Consider the following 17,600-nt stretch of genomic DNA (forward strand, 5'->3'; position numbering starts at 1 on the left):
CAGCCTGAAGGGCAGCAATTTTCCCCTCCTGTTCTAGTATCTTACTATCTTTACTACAAATCCTACAAAACCACTGATGAGTCTCATTTACTTCCACTATTCCCACGCCACTACACTCTCCCACATGGAAAAAACTACAGCACCCATCACACCAAAGCTCCGACCATAACAATTGTATGGCAAGTCAAGCATTTTTCACTCATGATAAACGCAATAGTTCATTAAGAATAAGTCAGTTAAATTACAGATAAACACGAAAATATGGCTCCACATGTTTGGCCTATACACAACTGCGTGTAAACAAAGACAGTGCAAAGTTTCTGAAACAACTACTTAAACTTTACACTACTTTCCGGAAATGCTAGTTAAATAATGAAGAGGTATGCTACAGTTAAATTGCTGGAGAGAGCAAAGAACAACTAAACGAAATTCTATAGATTTGTTGCATGACTTATCTCTACGAGAACACCAAAACTGGCGCCGTTGCCTAGCTGCAGGGCTGCCTACCTTGTTTCAAAATTGACAAGCTAATGGAGCAAATTTGGTCAAAACATGAAATATCAGAGGAATGGAAGGTAGCTGTGACATGCCCAATATATAAAAAGAAAGACAAATCAGCATGTGACAAGTATAGGGGCATAGACTCAACACCTGTTATAAGATCCTCTCCAACTGCTTATTAGAATGACTAAAACCTCTAGCAACAGACATAATTGGATAATACCAAGGAGGTTTTCAAGCAGGATGATCAATCACGGACCAGATTTTTGTCCTAAAACAGGTCTGTGAAAAAATGTACTAATACGCCCGAGAGATACATCTCCTGTTTGTAGACTTCAAGAAGGCTTACGACAGTATACATAGATTTAGCCCGATTAGAATTATCACAGAGTTTGGTATACTGAAGAAATTGGTCAAACTGATAGAGGTGTGCCTAAATGACACAAAACTTAAGGTTAAGGTAGGAAGTAAAATGACAGAAAGCTTCCAAGTTTTCAGGATTACGTCAAGGAGATGAGCTATCACCTGTCCTCTTCAACGTGGCACTTAACAAGGTAATGCGGGATTTCGACAAAGAAAACTTCCAGGGCATTCAAATTGGCAATGAACACATTACATATCTGGCCTATGCAGACGACATTGCGCTATTAGCATGCGCACAAGGTGATCTGTAGGGAAATATCCAGAACTTGGAGTTATTGGCAGCTAAGATCGGTCTACAAATTAGCTCTTAAAAGACTGAGTATATGACCATGGAAAGAAAGATCCAAAAATCTCAAGATTTAATTATGAACATCACCAGGTATAAACATTTGAGACTTCAAATATCTTGGATCAATTTTTACAGAAGCAACATCAGCTGAAGCAGAGATAAAAGCACAACTGCAGGCAGGAAACAAATGCTATCACTGTCTAGATCCTATATTAAAATGTAGAAGTGTCTCCCAACAACTAAAGCTATGGTTGTATAAGACATTAATAATGCCAGTAGTACTTTATGGTTCTCAGACCTGGAGCACTAAAACCCCTTAACCGACTGCTTACATTTGAAAGGAAGGTCTCCAGGAAAATATTTGGGCCAGTCCGAGATCAGACTACTGGAAAATCAAGAAGATGCCATAACACTGAATTAGAAGAGCTGTACAAGGAGCCTAACATCTTGGGAGTGATGAGAAGCAAAAGACTGCAATGGGCTGGACATGTAGTTAAAATGGAGGCAACAAGGTGGCCCAAAATCACAATGGACTCGATCCTGTCAGGCAGCAGACCAGTGGGATGACCTAGAAAGAGGTGTATTGATGGAGTGAGAGAAGACTTGTTGCAGCTGGGAGTCACGGAAAACTGGAGACAGATTGCAGAAGACAGAGACGGATGGAGAGCTCTAACTGTGGTGGCGAGTGGTCCACTGGGCCTGATTGCGTGAATGAATGAATGAATGAATGAATGAATATGTTTGTCTCAAGCAACACTTCACCAATACTGTACCCAGTCACACCAATGGCTCTGAGCACTATGGGACTCAACATCTTAGGTCATAAGTCCCCTAGAACTTAGAACTACTTAAACCTAACTAACCTAAGGACATCACACACACCCATGCCCGAGGCAGGATTCGAACCTGCGACCGTAGCAGTCCCGCGGTTCCGGACTGCAGCGCCAGAACCAGTCACACCAATTAAATATCAAGGTGTAATGTTGCAAAGATGCTCGAAATGGAACGAATATGTAAGGCTGGGTGTAGTGAAAGCGAATGATGGACTCTGTTTAATTGGAAGAATTTTAGGCAAGTTTAGGTCATCTATAAAGGACATGACATACAGAACACTAGTGTAATTTGATCTTGGGTACTGCTAGTATGTCAGATTCCCTCCAGATCAAATTAAAAGAAGATACTGAAGCAATTCAGAGATGTGTTGTTAGCAGGTTCGATCAGCATACAATTATTATGGATATGCTCCATAAACTGCAATGGGGATACCTAGAGGGAAGAAGGAATAATTTTTGCTAAACATTATTGAGAAACTATAGAGAACTGGCATCAAAACTGCAGAATGATCTTACTGTCACCAACATACATCTTGTGAAGATAAGTCAGTTCTTATATGCAAGCACATAGACAGCCATTTGTCTGTCACTCCAATTGTGTGTGGGACAGGAAATGGAATGACTAAAAGTGGTACGAAGTAACTTCAGCTATGTGCTGTATGGTGGTGTTTGGTGTATGTAGGTGGACAAAATAAGCGAGTGCCAGAAACAACATGTTACCATGCCTAATACAGTGTAGTACAACCATTGGCATTGAAAAGCATTCAAAACAGCTTCCAGTCATCTTGGAATGGAGAAATAAGTCCTGTATGGTTTTCAATGCAATCTTAATACCATTCTCCCTGCATAGTAGTGGCAAGTTCAGGTAAAGTTGATGGAGGTGAGCTGTGGCCATGCACCTTGTCTCCAAAGTAGCCCAGAAAGGCTCTAGAATATTTAGATGCGGTGACTGTGATGGTCAGGGGAGTGGCAGCATTCATCCTCGTGCTCACGAAACCAGTCCTGGACAATGTGAGCTATGTCAACAAGAGCTTTGTCATCTTGGAAGACATCACCACCATATGGGAATGAACATTGTAACATGAGATAAACCTGATCAGCCAGAAGGGTCACATAATCCTTGAGAGTAATGCGACCTTACAGAGCAACTGTGACGCCAACGGAACATCATGATACAGCTACCCAGATCACCACTGAACCCCCTCCATGTTTCTCTGTTGGTACATAAACTTGGCCAGAAGCTGAAACAAGACACATCCAACCAAATGACTTGCTTCCATTACTCCATAGTGCAGATTTTACGGCTTTAGCACCACATTTTCACGTTAAGGGCATTTGCATCACTGAAGAGTGGTTTTGGAATTCCAGACTTCCCTGCAGTTCTCTACTTCTAAAGCTCTCTTCGTGTTTTTGTGCTGACAGTGTTAGCAAGTGCGATATTCAGTTCAGCAGTGACTTTTATAGTTGTCGTCCCCTTATTTTCCATCACTATCTTCTTCTATGACAGTCTGCCACAATTACTCAACACACACGTTCGTTAGCATCACCTGCCATACGAGCACCAACAATTTGCCCACGTTTGCATTCACTTAGTTCAGATGTAATGCACTCTAAACTACACACACCACTGTTCTGAACACAATGGGCACTTTCCACGTATTGAGGAAATGGCACAGGTGACGTTCTTGAACAAATATAATGGCACAACCTGCAGCCTTGGCTAGCATCTACTTTTTTTGTAAGCATGCATTTCTTGTGGCGTTTCCATATTTTTGTTAAACCCTGTAGATGTACCAACCAAAAGTCTGACTTCTTTTCTGAAGATTGCTGACTTGATTCTGCATTAATGTTTCTTTCTGTCAGTACTAAATAATCTTCTAAATTCTGTTTCTGTTGGTCCATGTTGTCAGTGTTGACAATTGTATTTAAATTGTGGTGAATCTGTTGAAATGACATGGTGACTTCCAATAAACAGGACTCATTCAACCATAGTTGATTAGTGTAGTAAACATTTTTAAAGCCTTATATTGATATGGCTCTGAGCACTATGGGACTCAACTGCTGTGGTCATTAGTCCCCTAGAACTTAGAACTACTTAAACCTAACTAACCTAAGGACATCACAAACATCCATGCCCGAGGCAGGATTCGAACCTGCGACCGTAGCAGTCTCACGGTTCCGGACTGCGCGCCTAGAACCGCGAGACCACCGCGGCCGGCTCCTTATATTGATACCAGAAGTTCACAACTTTGTTCTGTACATCAGTAGTACCCTTTGTTTGAGGATACCTTATATTCTTACATATTGTAAATGTTTTTAATTCCTTTAAAGCACTGCTTAGATCTAAAATTATTATTGTATTGGAGTATGTATGTTTGAGAGTACAGCATGTTTTTAGTTTTTGCAGTGCAGAATGAGAGTTAATTGCTCATTTAGCTTAAAATTTATCGGTTAATTATATTCAATTTTTGTTTCATTAGGTGGTCGTGGTCGTGGTCGTGGTCGTAGTCGCGGCGGTGGTGGCGGTGGCGGCGGCGGCGGCGGCGGCGGCGGCGGCGGCAGTGTCAGCATCGTCAGCGTCAGCGGTGGCGGTGATGTTGGCGATGTTGGCGGCGATGTTGGTGTTGGTGTTGATGTTGATGATGAAGAAGATGACGATGAAGAAGATGACGATGACGATGATGATGACGACGATGATGATGTTGGATATTATGATGATGATGATGACTATGATGATGATGTGTCTGATGAAGTTCCTCCTTTCATGAAGAATGTTGGAACCCAACTGAATCTTAAAAGTCCGCTAGCAGGGCAGGAGCTTGTTCGCAGCACAAGACCATTACATGTTTTTCCCAAATATAATCTTCACCTGGAAGATGAATACTCAGGAAAGAAAATCCGAACAAGCAAGACAAGTATGTAGTTTATAACAGTTTATTAGAAATTGCACACAGAATGAAATTTTCACTCTGCAGCTGTGTGTGTGTGCTGATGCAAAACTTCCTGGCAGATTAAAACTGTGTGCTGGACTGCGACTCGAAATTGGGACCTTTGCCTTTTGTGGGCAAGTGCTCTACAACTGAGCTACCCAAGCACAACTCGCACAACCTGTCCTCACAGCTTCAATTCTGCCAGAGAACATGCCCACAAAAGGCAAAGGTCCCAATTTAGAGTCTCTGGCTGGCACACAATTTTAATCTGCCAGGAAGTTTCAGGAATTGTAGAGTTTTCTGTAAATCTCATTTCTGTGCATGAATATCAATTTTCATGCAATGCTATATGGTTGATTCGTGTTGAGTTGTATTGTGGTGGGAGAAATGCTATAATAATCAGATGTAATTGCATTGAATATTGTGGAAGTAATTTTCTCACGTCTTTTATTTCAGAAACACAGCTGGCACAATTTGAAGAGATTCCTCGTCCAAAAGGAACCATTAAGCAAAGACCACCCTTGCCAAGTGTAACTGGACTTATAAGAACAGCAACAATCTTTCCTGAAATAAAAGTTCAGGGAAGCAATATGTTTGAAACCAGTGCCTACAAGTACCCAAACCATGTTGTTCCACTTCATGAAACTTCTACTAACAAAGTCAAATCACGAAGCCTGAGAGATATTGATCTTTACAAGGGACATGGCTTTCGTGTTGGGTGGGGTCCAGGTGGTGTGCTTCTAATTTTAACTACACAGAAGTCTGCATCTACTGTAGCTTTAGAAGCTGAATTACAGGACCTGGATAAATACTTGAAAGGCAGGTCTGATGATGACAACTCTAAACAGATAGTGCAGAGAATTTGCTTGAGGGGGGGAAGAAAGTTGGCAAAAGAAGAAAGTCGAATTTCATATGAAAATGAGTTAAGGGTGAGTAGACGTACATTGATGCTATGTTACACACATGGTAAAGTGTTGGGTGTTAATTTTAAGCTGAAATAATAAATTTTCAGTTCTGTTTCAATCATTCTTAAGCAAATACTAACGATCAAATGAGGTTTCTTATTGTTGTTACTACTACTGTTTACCATTCACAAATTCAGACACTGAGTTGTAGCTAAATGTAAAATGTCTTGTTGAAATTAAATTTTGAAGTAGCCCTTACATGTGAAGTTAGTCTGTCCATGAAGGTTAAGATAATTTCTTGTGTAGAAGGGGTTGCAGTTATCAGTGAGGGGGTAGTGTTTGATTGGTGGGTTTGATAAAGAGGTTGTTAGGGATCATCAGATTTTGTGGAGGTTGACTTCCAAGAATCATTGAATGGGGATTTGTTGTTGTTGTATTTGTTGTTGTTGTTGTTGCTGCTGCTGCTGTTGTTGTAATTGCAGGTTCAAAAATTTTCTAGAATGAAGTATTTTTTAATGCACAAACACAAGATATGTTTAGATGGTGACTTCTGACAAAGCTTTTTGCAACATGATACTGGTTGAACTTGTTACTATAATATGTGTGTGTGTGTGTGTGTGTGTGTGTGTGTGTGTGTGTGTGTGTGTGTGTGAAAAAGCTTGCTTGGATTATAACTTAACTAGCTTAAGATAAGAAAGTTCCTACATAGCTTCTGCATAAGACTACTTGTTAGGATTAAAAACCTCTCATTTATTAGTGCTGAAACTTACTCTATTTTCACAGGAATATTGGGGAAAGCATTTAAAAGTGATGCTGAAATGCAGTGAATTCTATAAAGACCAAAAGATACCTGGCATCAGACCCATTCCAGGAAGTTCATCTGTCACTTTGCATGGTAGCCTGAGATCGAAAGATGATTCTCAGGAAAGAGAATATCCTTACAATGTGTGGCATCTGTGTGATGCACTTTGGGGTGAGCTACCAGAATATGGTTAGTATTCAGCACTGCTACGATTATTTAAATTACAGAAAATGATACTACAATCATCATTTTTCACGTAATACATTTGATTTAAATTTAGTATTAGAAATTGAAATATAGCAACCTACTACTACTACTGCTACTATAGTTATTATCGTTATTGTTGTTATTATTATTATTATTACCCAAACAATGATATTGCCGCCTTCTAAGTAATTCCTTTTGGCAGCTATACATCTGGCAGAGTCGTTCTCAGTCTTGGTATCAGTGTGAAAGGCTTAAACTGGTGGGGCCTTTAACATGTCAATAACACTCTTTTGAATGTTCTCCAGATTCCTAAAATGACATCCTTTTAGGAAATTTTCAATCCAGGGGGGAGGGGGGGGATAGAAGAAATGATTTGCAAGGACTGAGGTCAGGTGAATAGCGGGTCTGATAAAACAAAAATTCCATGATAAAATTGGTTGTGTGACAAGGGGTGTTGTCATAATGCAGCATCCACTTGTCTGCAGTGTCCGGTGTCAATTCACCCCTTTCCTGAGCCTTTTGAGGACATCTTTGCAAAACACTTGGTTGACATTTTGTGCTGGAGGAACAAATTCTCACAAGAGCACACATGCATTTGACGTTTTCATCAGTTTTTGAAGTTGAAGGTCTCCCTGAGTGAGATTTGTTGTGTCTAGACAAGACAGTCGAGACACAAGGCGAGGAAGCCGAAAGGGCACGCGTCAACTCACGCAGGCTTGTTTAGGTCTGAAACAGGATTCGTAATGAATGCTATAAAGAAAAGTACATAGCTGCTAGAATACTTAACTTTATTCCATCATTTGTATACAGCATTCTTGATGATACAAGTGAGACTCTATCTTGAAATGGTTAATGGCGCCTTGCTAGGTCGTAGCCATGGACTTAGCTGAAGGCTATTCTAACTGTCTCTCGGCAAAGGAGAGAAAGGCTTCGTCAGTGTAGTCGCTAGCAAAGTCGTCGTACAACTGGGGCGAGTGCTAGTACGTCTCTCGAGACCTGCCGTGTGGTGGCGCTCGGTCTGCGATCACTGCCAGTGGCGACACGCGGGTCCCACATGTACTAATGGACTGCGGCCGATTTAAAGCTACCACCTAGCAAGTGTGGTGTCTGGCGGTGACACCACAAGATTCACCTTCAGTTTTTTTGCTGGCCTTCCAAAAACAATTTGTGCCAGTGAAGAAAATGAGCTCTTGATAAGGAATGTTACCCACAGGCCTGTTGCAACTTTCCAGAAATCATTCCCATGGAATCCCAAAGTTTAACACAAAACTTGATGGCAAAACATAGCTCTAAATTATGCAGTTCCATTTTCATAACACACAACAAAACAAAACTTCACTGATGGGGCTCTCAAAAATCAAGTGGTGGCTGTACGGGATCTTGAAGGTGCAGGCTACCACATATTCTATAATTTTTAATTTTAGATTATACAATACTTTCCTACAGTGTACTGCATTGCACTACAATACACACTGTTGTTATAATGCAAGGTGAAAACAAACCTTCTTTCTCATTTTGTTTTGTGTTGTTAACTGCTTGCAGACATAGGTATAACTCTGGAATTGCAGCGACTGTACTGCCATGCCACTTTTATTCTTTTTACCCCTTACAGAGTGTAGGGATTAGGACGACACTGACTGTCAGGGTCTCAGAAAAATTCATGGTTCTCTTGTGGCTCCAGTAGTGGCTTGTGGTTAGACATTCTGACTTCCTGTGTCTCATTATCAAAGTGGATGTTTTTTGCTGTCTTTCTCTTGGCCAGGTAGTTTGCAGCATCTGATGCTTCATTCAGATTGTACTAAAGCTCCTAATTCATTAGGCTGTATACTATTTTATTCCAAAGATGATGCATCCTGATATGTAACATCTTGTCCATAGGCACACTCTCAGATGATGTGATTTTGCAGTGCCAATTTCTCCACATGCCCAAGTGTCTGGATTGCATTGGCATATTTATAGGGAATAAGCGGGATATGTTCTGTGTCTTGGCAGCAAGTGTTGCTTCCTTGGTCTGCAAAAAGTAAGACTTTGCGACCTTACGTGTAAATTCGGAACAAACTCACAATATCACCCTGCTTTGTTCTGTCCCAAATTTATTGCCATTCTCTATCAATACAATCCTTTATTTCATGTTTTGATTAGGTTCATGTGCCCAGCATCTCCTCCAAATCGTTTTAGCCATTCCTGGCTTTTTGAGCCTGTATGCTATCCCCATAGCCCCAGTAGTGATTAAGATTGAGTGATGGTTTAGTATTGTCACTGGTTTCAGACAACAATACCAAGATGAATGGACCAGCGTTGCCCATACAGAGTTGTCTGGTTTCGTGGCTGAACCACGGGCTCTACAGATGCCATATGAATTTGCACTACCTTCCGGTGGCATAGGCTAGGAGGAAAGTGAGCACGCGTTCCTCACTCAGTTGTGTTTGTATTTCTGAAGCTTTCCAGTCACCAACATTACTGTTGTGCACGTGACAAGATTGTTTTAGGTTATTTGCTTGGTTTGTGATTCAGGGTTTGTTCACACACTGTTGAAAATTCTTTTGGCTTTACATTTGCTTTTCCTCTTGTTTTGCCTTTCTGAATGTTTTCAGCTTGTCTGCCTCCTGGGTAGTGCATTATTAAAGTGACAGTGAAACTGATCCATCATTACAAGCTATTTCACACACAAGAGTCAGTCTTCTGGAGATCAAGCAGAATGCGGAGCTGATCTGAACCACGGACATACAGCCGGTTGGTTGTTCTCCTGTGGGGTAAAATTTGCCCTCGCCCCCTACCATTTACAGTTTGATAACACTGTTAAGGGATGGGAAAACTACCTGTGTAGATTTGTGCTGTACTTCAAGGTAAGAAATGTATGATATTGCGTAGTCCAGAGTGCTATGTTACTTATCAGTAGCAGTAGTCTTTATGAAACTGTCCAGAAGTTGCATCTGCACTCTGACCCTGAGGCATTAGAATTTACTGAACTTAGCCTTCAGCCAAATGAGCATTTCTGCCATCAAACTCGTACTGTGGCAATGCTGTTACAATTTGAGCAATATGGAAACATAGTGATGGGTCTTTCACAAACTGAATAGCAGATTTGCAAGGCCTCGACCATAAATGCAAGTTTGCCTTTACTAATTGTGGGGTCTCTTATGCCAATTCTTTTAATGAGAAACATTGTTTTCAGATAAGCTCTCAACAAGGAGATGCAGTCCAAAGTTTTGAAATCACCGTACCCAGATTTAAGCACAATTGCAAATGTTGCCAAAACATTTGAGGTGTTGGCAGCAGCTCAAAATGCATTTTCAAATAGTTGGCAAATAAGTCAGCTCTTGGCTGCGTGCCAGCTGTTTCGTCCCCTGGATGATACTTGGGAGGGGGGTGTGTGTCCTGGGTAAGTAAAGGGTTTTTGCTCCTGGCTGGATTCCAATGGATGTGGTAAATAGAAGCAACCTAGCCATGCATTGACGTAGATAACGTTCTTTGGATAATAAGATATGTTCTCCCTCAATGTCATATTCGCTACCATTGATGCTTAAGTCTTGTCGTGATGTTGCTCGGCACATGAGCATTGCTAGTATTTGTATTTTTTCAACACATTAAATCTGTCTTAAGTGAGGGAACTTAGCAACAGTGTACTTGGACAGGTAAACAGCACTGTGGGCTGATGTGCTGGAGTTTACCAAAACATTTTGCAGCAGTACCTGACCCAGCATCAGTATTCACTTTAACTCCATCTAGGCAGAACCTGGCCAGATGCCTCATAAACTCCAGATTGAGTTGGGAATTTTGACCCAGTTCCACGTGGATACGAGGGGTGTAGTTTCTCTGATTACCTGGGAAATCTATCAGTGTTTGGTTGCCCATCCATCTCCAGCTGCCCCAGTGGCAGATTTTCATATAGCTGGCAAGAGATAGCTTTGGGAGGGTAAATTACTGTATGGGTTAAATAGAACAATGTGAACTGCAAATCACATTGTTCATTGTAAATTTGACATAATCTGTAAATATTTTTGACTTTGGTGTGTTAACCATATTTGGTTTCCAAGCATTGGAAGAGGTGAACCTGGCATCCAGATAAGTACCATTCTGGGACTTGGAATCATTATCACAGAATTATAAGCAGTTAATTCAAGCAACGTTGGGTTCAGGCCAAATGGTTTGAATTGCATATTTCACTCAAGCAGTCCACTGTGCTTGAATTTTATCGTGAATGGCCATTTCTATTTGCAATGTGACATCCACTGAAAGTTTAGTTGGACAGGTAACAGGAATTGGGCATCATTGTGCCAGTCTCGGCTAGTCAACAAATGTTTTCGGAGTGGGAAATTCAAAGAAGAGAATACAAATTCCAAGTTATTGGGTTACATACTAATAAGGATCACAAGTAATCAGTGAATAATAAACTAACAATAGTGCCTGTGGCCATGGCAAAGAAGAAACGCTGACGTGCACTTGATGTGGTGGGCTCCTTGTCAACTGGTGAGGCTGCTTGGCTTTGTCAATCTGCGTCCAGGCCAATGGCAGGAATGCAACCCCAACCACAAGGATGCACTGGTGAAGATGACGATGGCGCCAGTGACTCTGATGTCCAGCAAAGTCGATGATAAAGCAGCAGACAGAGGAATTGGTGCTAAATCCCCTGACTTGTGGGTGGCCGAAATTTCCCATCAATGGTGGAAGATACTGGCCAGTGGCAGGAGGACAGGGGAAACTGCCTGACCCAAAGAAGATGGAGCAGCAGGAGACACATGTGCAGTGCAGTGCGTGACATAGTTCGAAAAGTAACTGCGGTCCTGAGAGCCATTGTGACTGCAGAGAAGGCTGCATTTGTGGTGGCCTGCAGCAACTGCGTGCAGAACTAGCCCACAACCACGTGTCCCTGCTTCTGCCCCAGCTGTGTTGCAGAGGGAGAAAAAAGGGTGCTGCCAAGCAGACGATCAACCCCCCCCCCCCCCCCCCCTGGCAACTGCAGAAATGCAAGAAGCCTCTGGTGTGGCACCTGACAAGAAGATGGAAGTAGATGAATGGGTAAATAACCTAACAGCCACTGCTGCCTTCAGAGAGAGGCTACTGCAGGCTGGAGTGAACATTGATGAGCGTGGCACAAACAGCTGCACCACACAGTAGATGTTGCTCCATACATCCCTACTAGCAGTGCCACCAAAGCCTCACTGCCTGACCTTGTGATGGGTGGGGAGTTACAGTGGCCCCCAGATGCAAGATGATGACACTAGGGAATGGAACAGCAGCTGACTTGGGTCTGCTGCCATGCCAAGTCACTGATAAATTGCAGTAGAGGTGGCCCCAATAGTAGTGCATTGTGCAATTGCACAGATTTGGACTGACGTCATTATGACAAACAGATGGCTCTGACAATGGTATTGAGGTGTGTTATACCCATTACTAACATAACCTACCCTTGCATATGTTGCAGATAGCAATAAATCTTTTCCTGCTCATTCTGCTTCATCAGATGCTTGCAGAGGTTTTTTGCCATGACACTTGTTTCCCACCTGTCCTTAAATCTGCTGTTCAATAATTTTCATCTACTTTCTATCCCCAGAAGGGCCCGTATAAATGGGTAATCATACAAAGATCTATGGACGACAGCACAGTCCTGTGTCCTGTGATACCTAGATTCATGTAACCAACAAACACAGAGTTGATAGAATTTTTGTGGTGTTCACCATGCTAGTGTGGGCGTGGAGGGGTTCCACTTACATTAAAAAAGTATCGTGTGTGTAGAATGACAGACACAAATCTCAGTCCATTAGGAATCAATGTTCAGCATGTGGTTGCAGTGACTTGTAGTTGTAGGATTATTCGTGACAAAGAAAAGTGATCGCAGCAGATCATGCACAGCTTGTATGCTGGTTGTAGGTAAGTGACTATTCGATTGTGTGGGTCGAAGGCAAGTCTACAATAGTCAGTAACTCATTCTGTGATATGATTGGTACTTTTAACTGTGTGGTATTTGTGTCATTATTGGAATTGAATTTAAAGCCAGAGTAACAGTTCTTCCATGTGAATTTTACATGTTGACAGACTGTGCTCTGCAAATTCTTTGTTCCGCTCCATTCACTTGTTGTGATTTAACCCGTATCCTTTGACCACGCATGTCTGTGTGCATGTTTGTTTTATCACATGCATATTATTTGTTCACAAAGTTGGCGTTGTGTTCATGTAATGGTTAAAAACTTTGTGTGCTTTGACATTTTTTCAATGAAGTATTTTATTGCCTTGAGTATAATTTTATGTGACATTCTGTGATCCAGGTTCCTTTCGATGTTTCAGTACATACTGAGACATTTGTTCTTGCACATTTTCATTTGATATATTCCGACTGTAGGATTCATGAACAAATCCAACAAGAAACAGTACTTCTAGACATTTAAGGAATCACATTCTGTTGATTTTCTGTGCACACTAAAATGAAATAAGGGAGAAAAATTGCCTTTTACAGGGTATGTGGCTATGATGATGATACTGCACACGGTGGAAGAAAAGATTTAAGTAATCATGTTAAGTGCAGTAAACACGTAAGCTACATTAAATTGAAGGAAGATAAAAAGAAAATAACATGTTTTTTGCCAAGTCTGGAAACGTTAATAGTAATTTAAGTAGGGTCGAGTGTCCGTTTACTTCCTGTTTGGTGGAACACAATGTGCCCTTAAGTGTGGCAGAGCATATGGTGCATTATTTAAGATGATTCCTACATCAGAAATTGCAGAGAAATATAACTGTGGTTGCATGAAAACGACATCCATTGCGAATAAAATGGGAGAAAGTGTATAATCTGCAGTTGTTAAGTACCTGTAGAACTGATCACTTTCTTGATCAACAGATGGAAGCAATGATACGAATGCCAAGTTGTATCCTGTTGTTACATTCTGTGATATTCTGCGGGGAAAAAGTAGTGAGCACTGTGCTACCCGTACCACTGTTAGAAACTCAACAGGGTGAAACATAGATAACCTGATGTTACCACAGCTGAATTCTCATAGCATACCAATTGAGAACTGTGTGGCTTTCTGCTCGTGTTATGATAGGACACAAAAATGGGGTTCCAGTAGTTCTGAAGGAAGTAAGTTCAACCGGGTATTGCCATCACAGTAGCAGTTGCCACGTGATTAATTTGGCAGCTAAAAAGATGCTGGAAGATTACCAGTTAAAGCAGATGAGATCCTTGTTGATATATTTTATTTCCTAGATCAGAGTGTCAAAAGAAAAGAATGCTGTCATAAATTTCAGAATTTGGATGACAAAGAGGCAGAGAAAATTCTGAAGCATGTGTGTACTAGGTGGTTATCTTCCGGCAGATGTTCGGATATACTACTGGACCAGTGAGATCCACCTACTCCTTTTTTTCAAGAAGGAAGTAATATTATGTACCCAAAACATATCCACAAGCTTGGCACCTTTCAGAATTCCTAGAGTTGAAGATATTGGATCCAAAGAGTATCAGAAGAGAATTCTTGATTCTGCTACTACTCATGCCCTTAAAAGAACAGCATATTCTTCCAAATGTGACAAACCCATTCTAAAAAGTAAGACTTCTGGTGCAGCACATGAGCAAAAATTGTTTATATTCCTGTCCTCAAACTTGAACAAGGCCTTTTGCACTTTCCTCATGTGACTATTCGTGTATTTGACAAATAAAATGTTGCCCTTGAGACTACTTTCCCACAAGTTCACTTTTTATTATAACTTCTAATGGATTTGCTAAAAAAGTTGTTAAAGTTTATTAAGCCCAAAATTGTCAAAAGCTCCTTATTGCTTGAAGCTGAGTAAAACTTGATTCAAAATCAAAGACCTGATGATGAGTCAGTTATCGGCATTCAGACTTCAAACATAGTGAATGATCTCCAGGATACAGATAACTCTCTCTTTTTAATCGGTGAGAAACTACTTTTGGTCTGCCTGTGATTACATAAACAAGTTCACACTAAAGGATGAAGTTAAGGCATGCTCAAGTTGCTAGGTTAGACAAAACTGAAGATGAACAGTTTCCTTCCATTTGGTTTTGCCCCGCCCCCTCCCCTCCCAGGAAAAATTTCCTATCATGTTATGCACGGAAGAGAATGAAACCACAGATGAGGTGGTGAAGTAGCTTCACAGGCAGTTCGCAGCTCTTCCGGCAGATGACACTTAAACTGCAAATGAAGATGCTGCAAGTGATTCTAATTGGGTACAAATAATGCTCACAATTATCACCGTACTGCATAGCAAGGCAGAATATGAATATGTTTTCAGCTTTGCCAAGAAAAACAGAACAGAGTTCAGATCATCCATGTCCAATGAATCTCTGGAGACTATTTCTGTTTTGAAGACACAGAGTTCTGATCCCCGTTATGAAAAAACATTTTTTTCAAGACTTTTTGCATGAGGCTAAAAAGGCCACAACTATGAATTTAAAGTTGAGTTAGCATGTGATTTGCAGTGTGTGTTACACTGAAATGCCAAAGAAACTGGTATAGGCATGCATTTGCAAATACAGGGATATGTAAACAGGCAGAATACAATGCTGCAGCTGGCAACACTTCTATAGGACAATAAGTGTCTGGCACAGTTGTTAGATCGGTTACTGCTGCTACAATGGCAGGTTATCAAGAGTTAAGCAAGTTTGAGCGTGATTTTATAGTCAACGCACAAATGAAGACACACAGCGTCTCTGAGGTAGTGAAGAAGTGGGGACTTTCCTGTATGACCATTTCGCAAGTGTACCATGAATATCAGGAATCCAGTAAAACATCAAATCTCAAACATCTCTGCGTCCAGAAAAAGATCCTGAAAGACGGGGCCAATGATGACTGAAGAGAATCGTTCAATATGACAGAAGTATAACCCTTCCACAAATTGCTGCAGATTTCAGTGCTGGGCCATCAACAAGTGTCAGTGTGCGAACCAATCTACATCTACATCTACATGACTACTCTGCAATTCACATTTAAGTGCTTGGCAGAGGGTTCATCGAACCACAATCATACTATCTCTCTACCATTCCACTCCAGAACAGCACGCGGGAAAAACGAACACCTAAACCTTTCTGTTAGAGCTCTGATTTATCTTATTTTATTTTGATGATCATTCCTACCTATGTAGGTTGGACTCAATGAAATATTTTCGCATTCGGAAGAGAAAGTTGGTGACTGAAATTTCGTAAATAGATCTCGCTGCGACGAAAAACGTCTTTGCTTTAATGACTTCCATCCCAACTTGCGTATCATATCTGCCACACTCTCTTTCCCCTATTACGTGATAATACAAAACGAGCTGCCCTTTTTTGCACCCTCTCAATGTCCTCCGTCAATCCCACCTGGTAAGGATCCTACACCGCACAGCAATATTCTAACAGAGGATGGACGAGTGTAGTGTAAGCTGTCTCTTTAGTGGACTTGTTGCATCTTCTAAGTGTCCTGCCAATGAAACGCAACTTTTGGCTCGCCTTCCCCACAATATTATCTATGTGGTCTTTCCAACTGAAGTTGTTCATAATTTTAACACCCAGGTACTTAGTTGAATTGACAGTCTTGCGAATTGTACTATTTATCAAGTAATCGAATTCCAACGTATTTCTTTTGGAACTCATGTGGATCACCTCACACTTTTTGTTATTTAGCGTCAACTGCCACCTGCCACACCATACAGCAATCTTTTCTAAATTGCTTTGCAACTGATACTGGTCTTCGGATGACCTTACTAGATGGTAAATTACAGCATCATCTGTGAATAACCTAAGAGAACTGCTCAGATTGTCACCCAGGTCATTTATATAGATCAGGAACAGCAGAGGTCCCAGGACGCATCCCTGGGGAACACCTGATATCACTTCAGTTTTACTCGATGATTTGCCGTCTATTCAATGAAACCACGACGATATGGGCTTTCGGAGCCATAGGCCATTCGTGTACCCTTGATGACTGCATGACTCAAAGCCTTATGCCTTGCCTGGGCCCGTCAACACTGACATTGGACTGTCAATGACTGCAAACATGTTGCCTGGTTGGGTGAGTCTGGTTTCAAATTGTATCAAGTGGATGGACGGGTACGGGTATGGAGACCACCTCGTGAATCCATGGACTGTGTATGTCAGTAGGGGCTGTTCAAGCTGGTGGAGGCTCTGTAATGGTGTGAGCCGTGTGCAGTTGGGGTGATAAAAGACCCCTGATATATCTAGATATGACTCTGATAGGTGACACATACTTAAGCATCCTGTCTGGTCACCTGCATCCATTCATGTCCAGCATTCCAACAGATTTGGGCAGTGTGATGCTCTCACATCTTCAGAATTACTAGAGTGGCTCCAGGAACATTCTTCTGAGTTCAAACACTTCCACTGGCCACCAAACTCCGCATACATGAATGTTATTGAGCATGCCTTGGATGCCTTTCAATGTAGCGTACGGAAGACATCTTCACTCCCTCGTACTCTTACGGAGTTATGGACACACCTGCAGGATTCGTGGTGTCATTTCCCTCTGGCATAACTTCAGACATTAGTTGAGTCCATGCCACATCGTGTTGCGGCACTTCTGCGTGCTCGTGGGGCCTCTACAGTATATTAGGCAGGTGTTCCAGTTTCTTTGGCTCTTGTCTGTGTTACGTTAAACAAGTTTTATTGTGTAAAGCCTTTTTCAGTTATTGCATATCTGATTAATTTATCAAGGAAGTCCTTTTTTGTATGTTCCAAACTAATATTCACCATGCCTGCTGCTGTTC

The 17,600-nt window shown here is 41.4% G+C and overlaps 1 protein-coding gene across 3 annotated transcripts in view; it reads left to right on the top strand.

Annotated features, from left to right (window-relative positions):
- Positions 1-17,600, top strand: part of LOC126248869 (nuclear pore complex protein Nup98-Nup96-like) — a 213,018-nt gene that overhangs the window by 110,971 nt on the left and 84,447 nt on the right. For 2 of the 3 annotated variants that reach the window (XM_049950313.1, XM_049950315.1), the window contains exons 7-9: positions 4,527-4,961; positions 5,433-5,905; positions 6,665-6,872. In XM_049950313.1, coding sequence (XP_049806270.1) covers positions 4,527-4,961; positions 5,433-5,905; positions 6,665-6,872 — 1,116 coding nt within the window. The remainder of the gene's footprint in view (positions 1-4,526; positions 4,962-5,432; positions 5,906-6,664; positions 6,873-17,600) is intronic. The other variant, XM_049950314.1, reaches the window with a different exon arrangement.

Source organism: Schistocerca nitens, chromosome 3 (genome assembly GCF_023898315.1).
Source record: "Schistocerca nitens isolate TAMUIC-IGC-003100 chromosome 3, iqSchNite1.1, whole genome shotgun sequence".
In the NCBI taxonomy this organism is placed as follows: Eukaryota; Metazoa; Arthropoda; class Insecta; order Orthoptera; family Acrididae; genus Schistocerca; species Schistocerca nitens.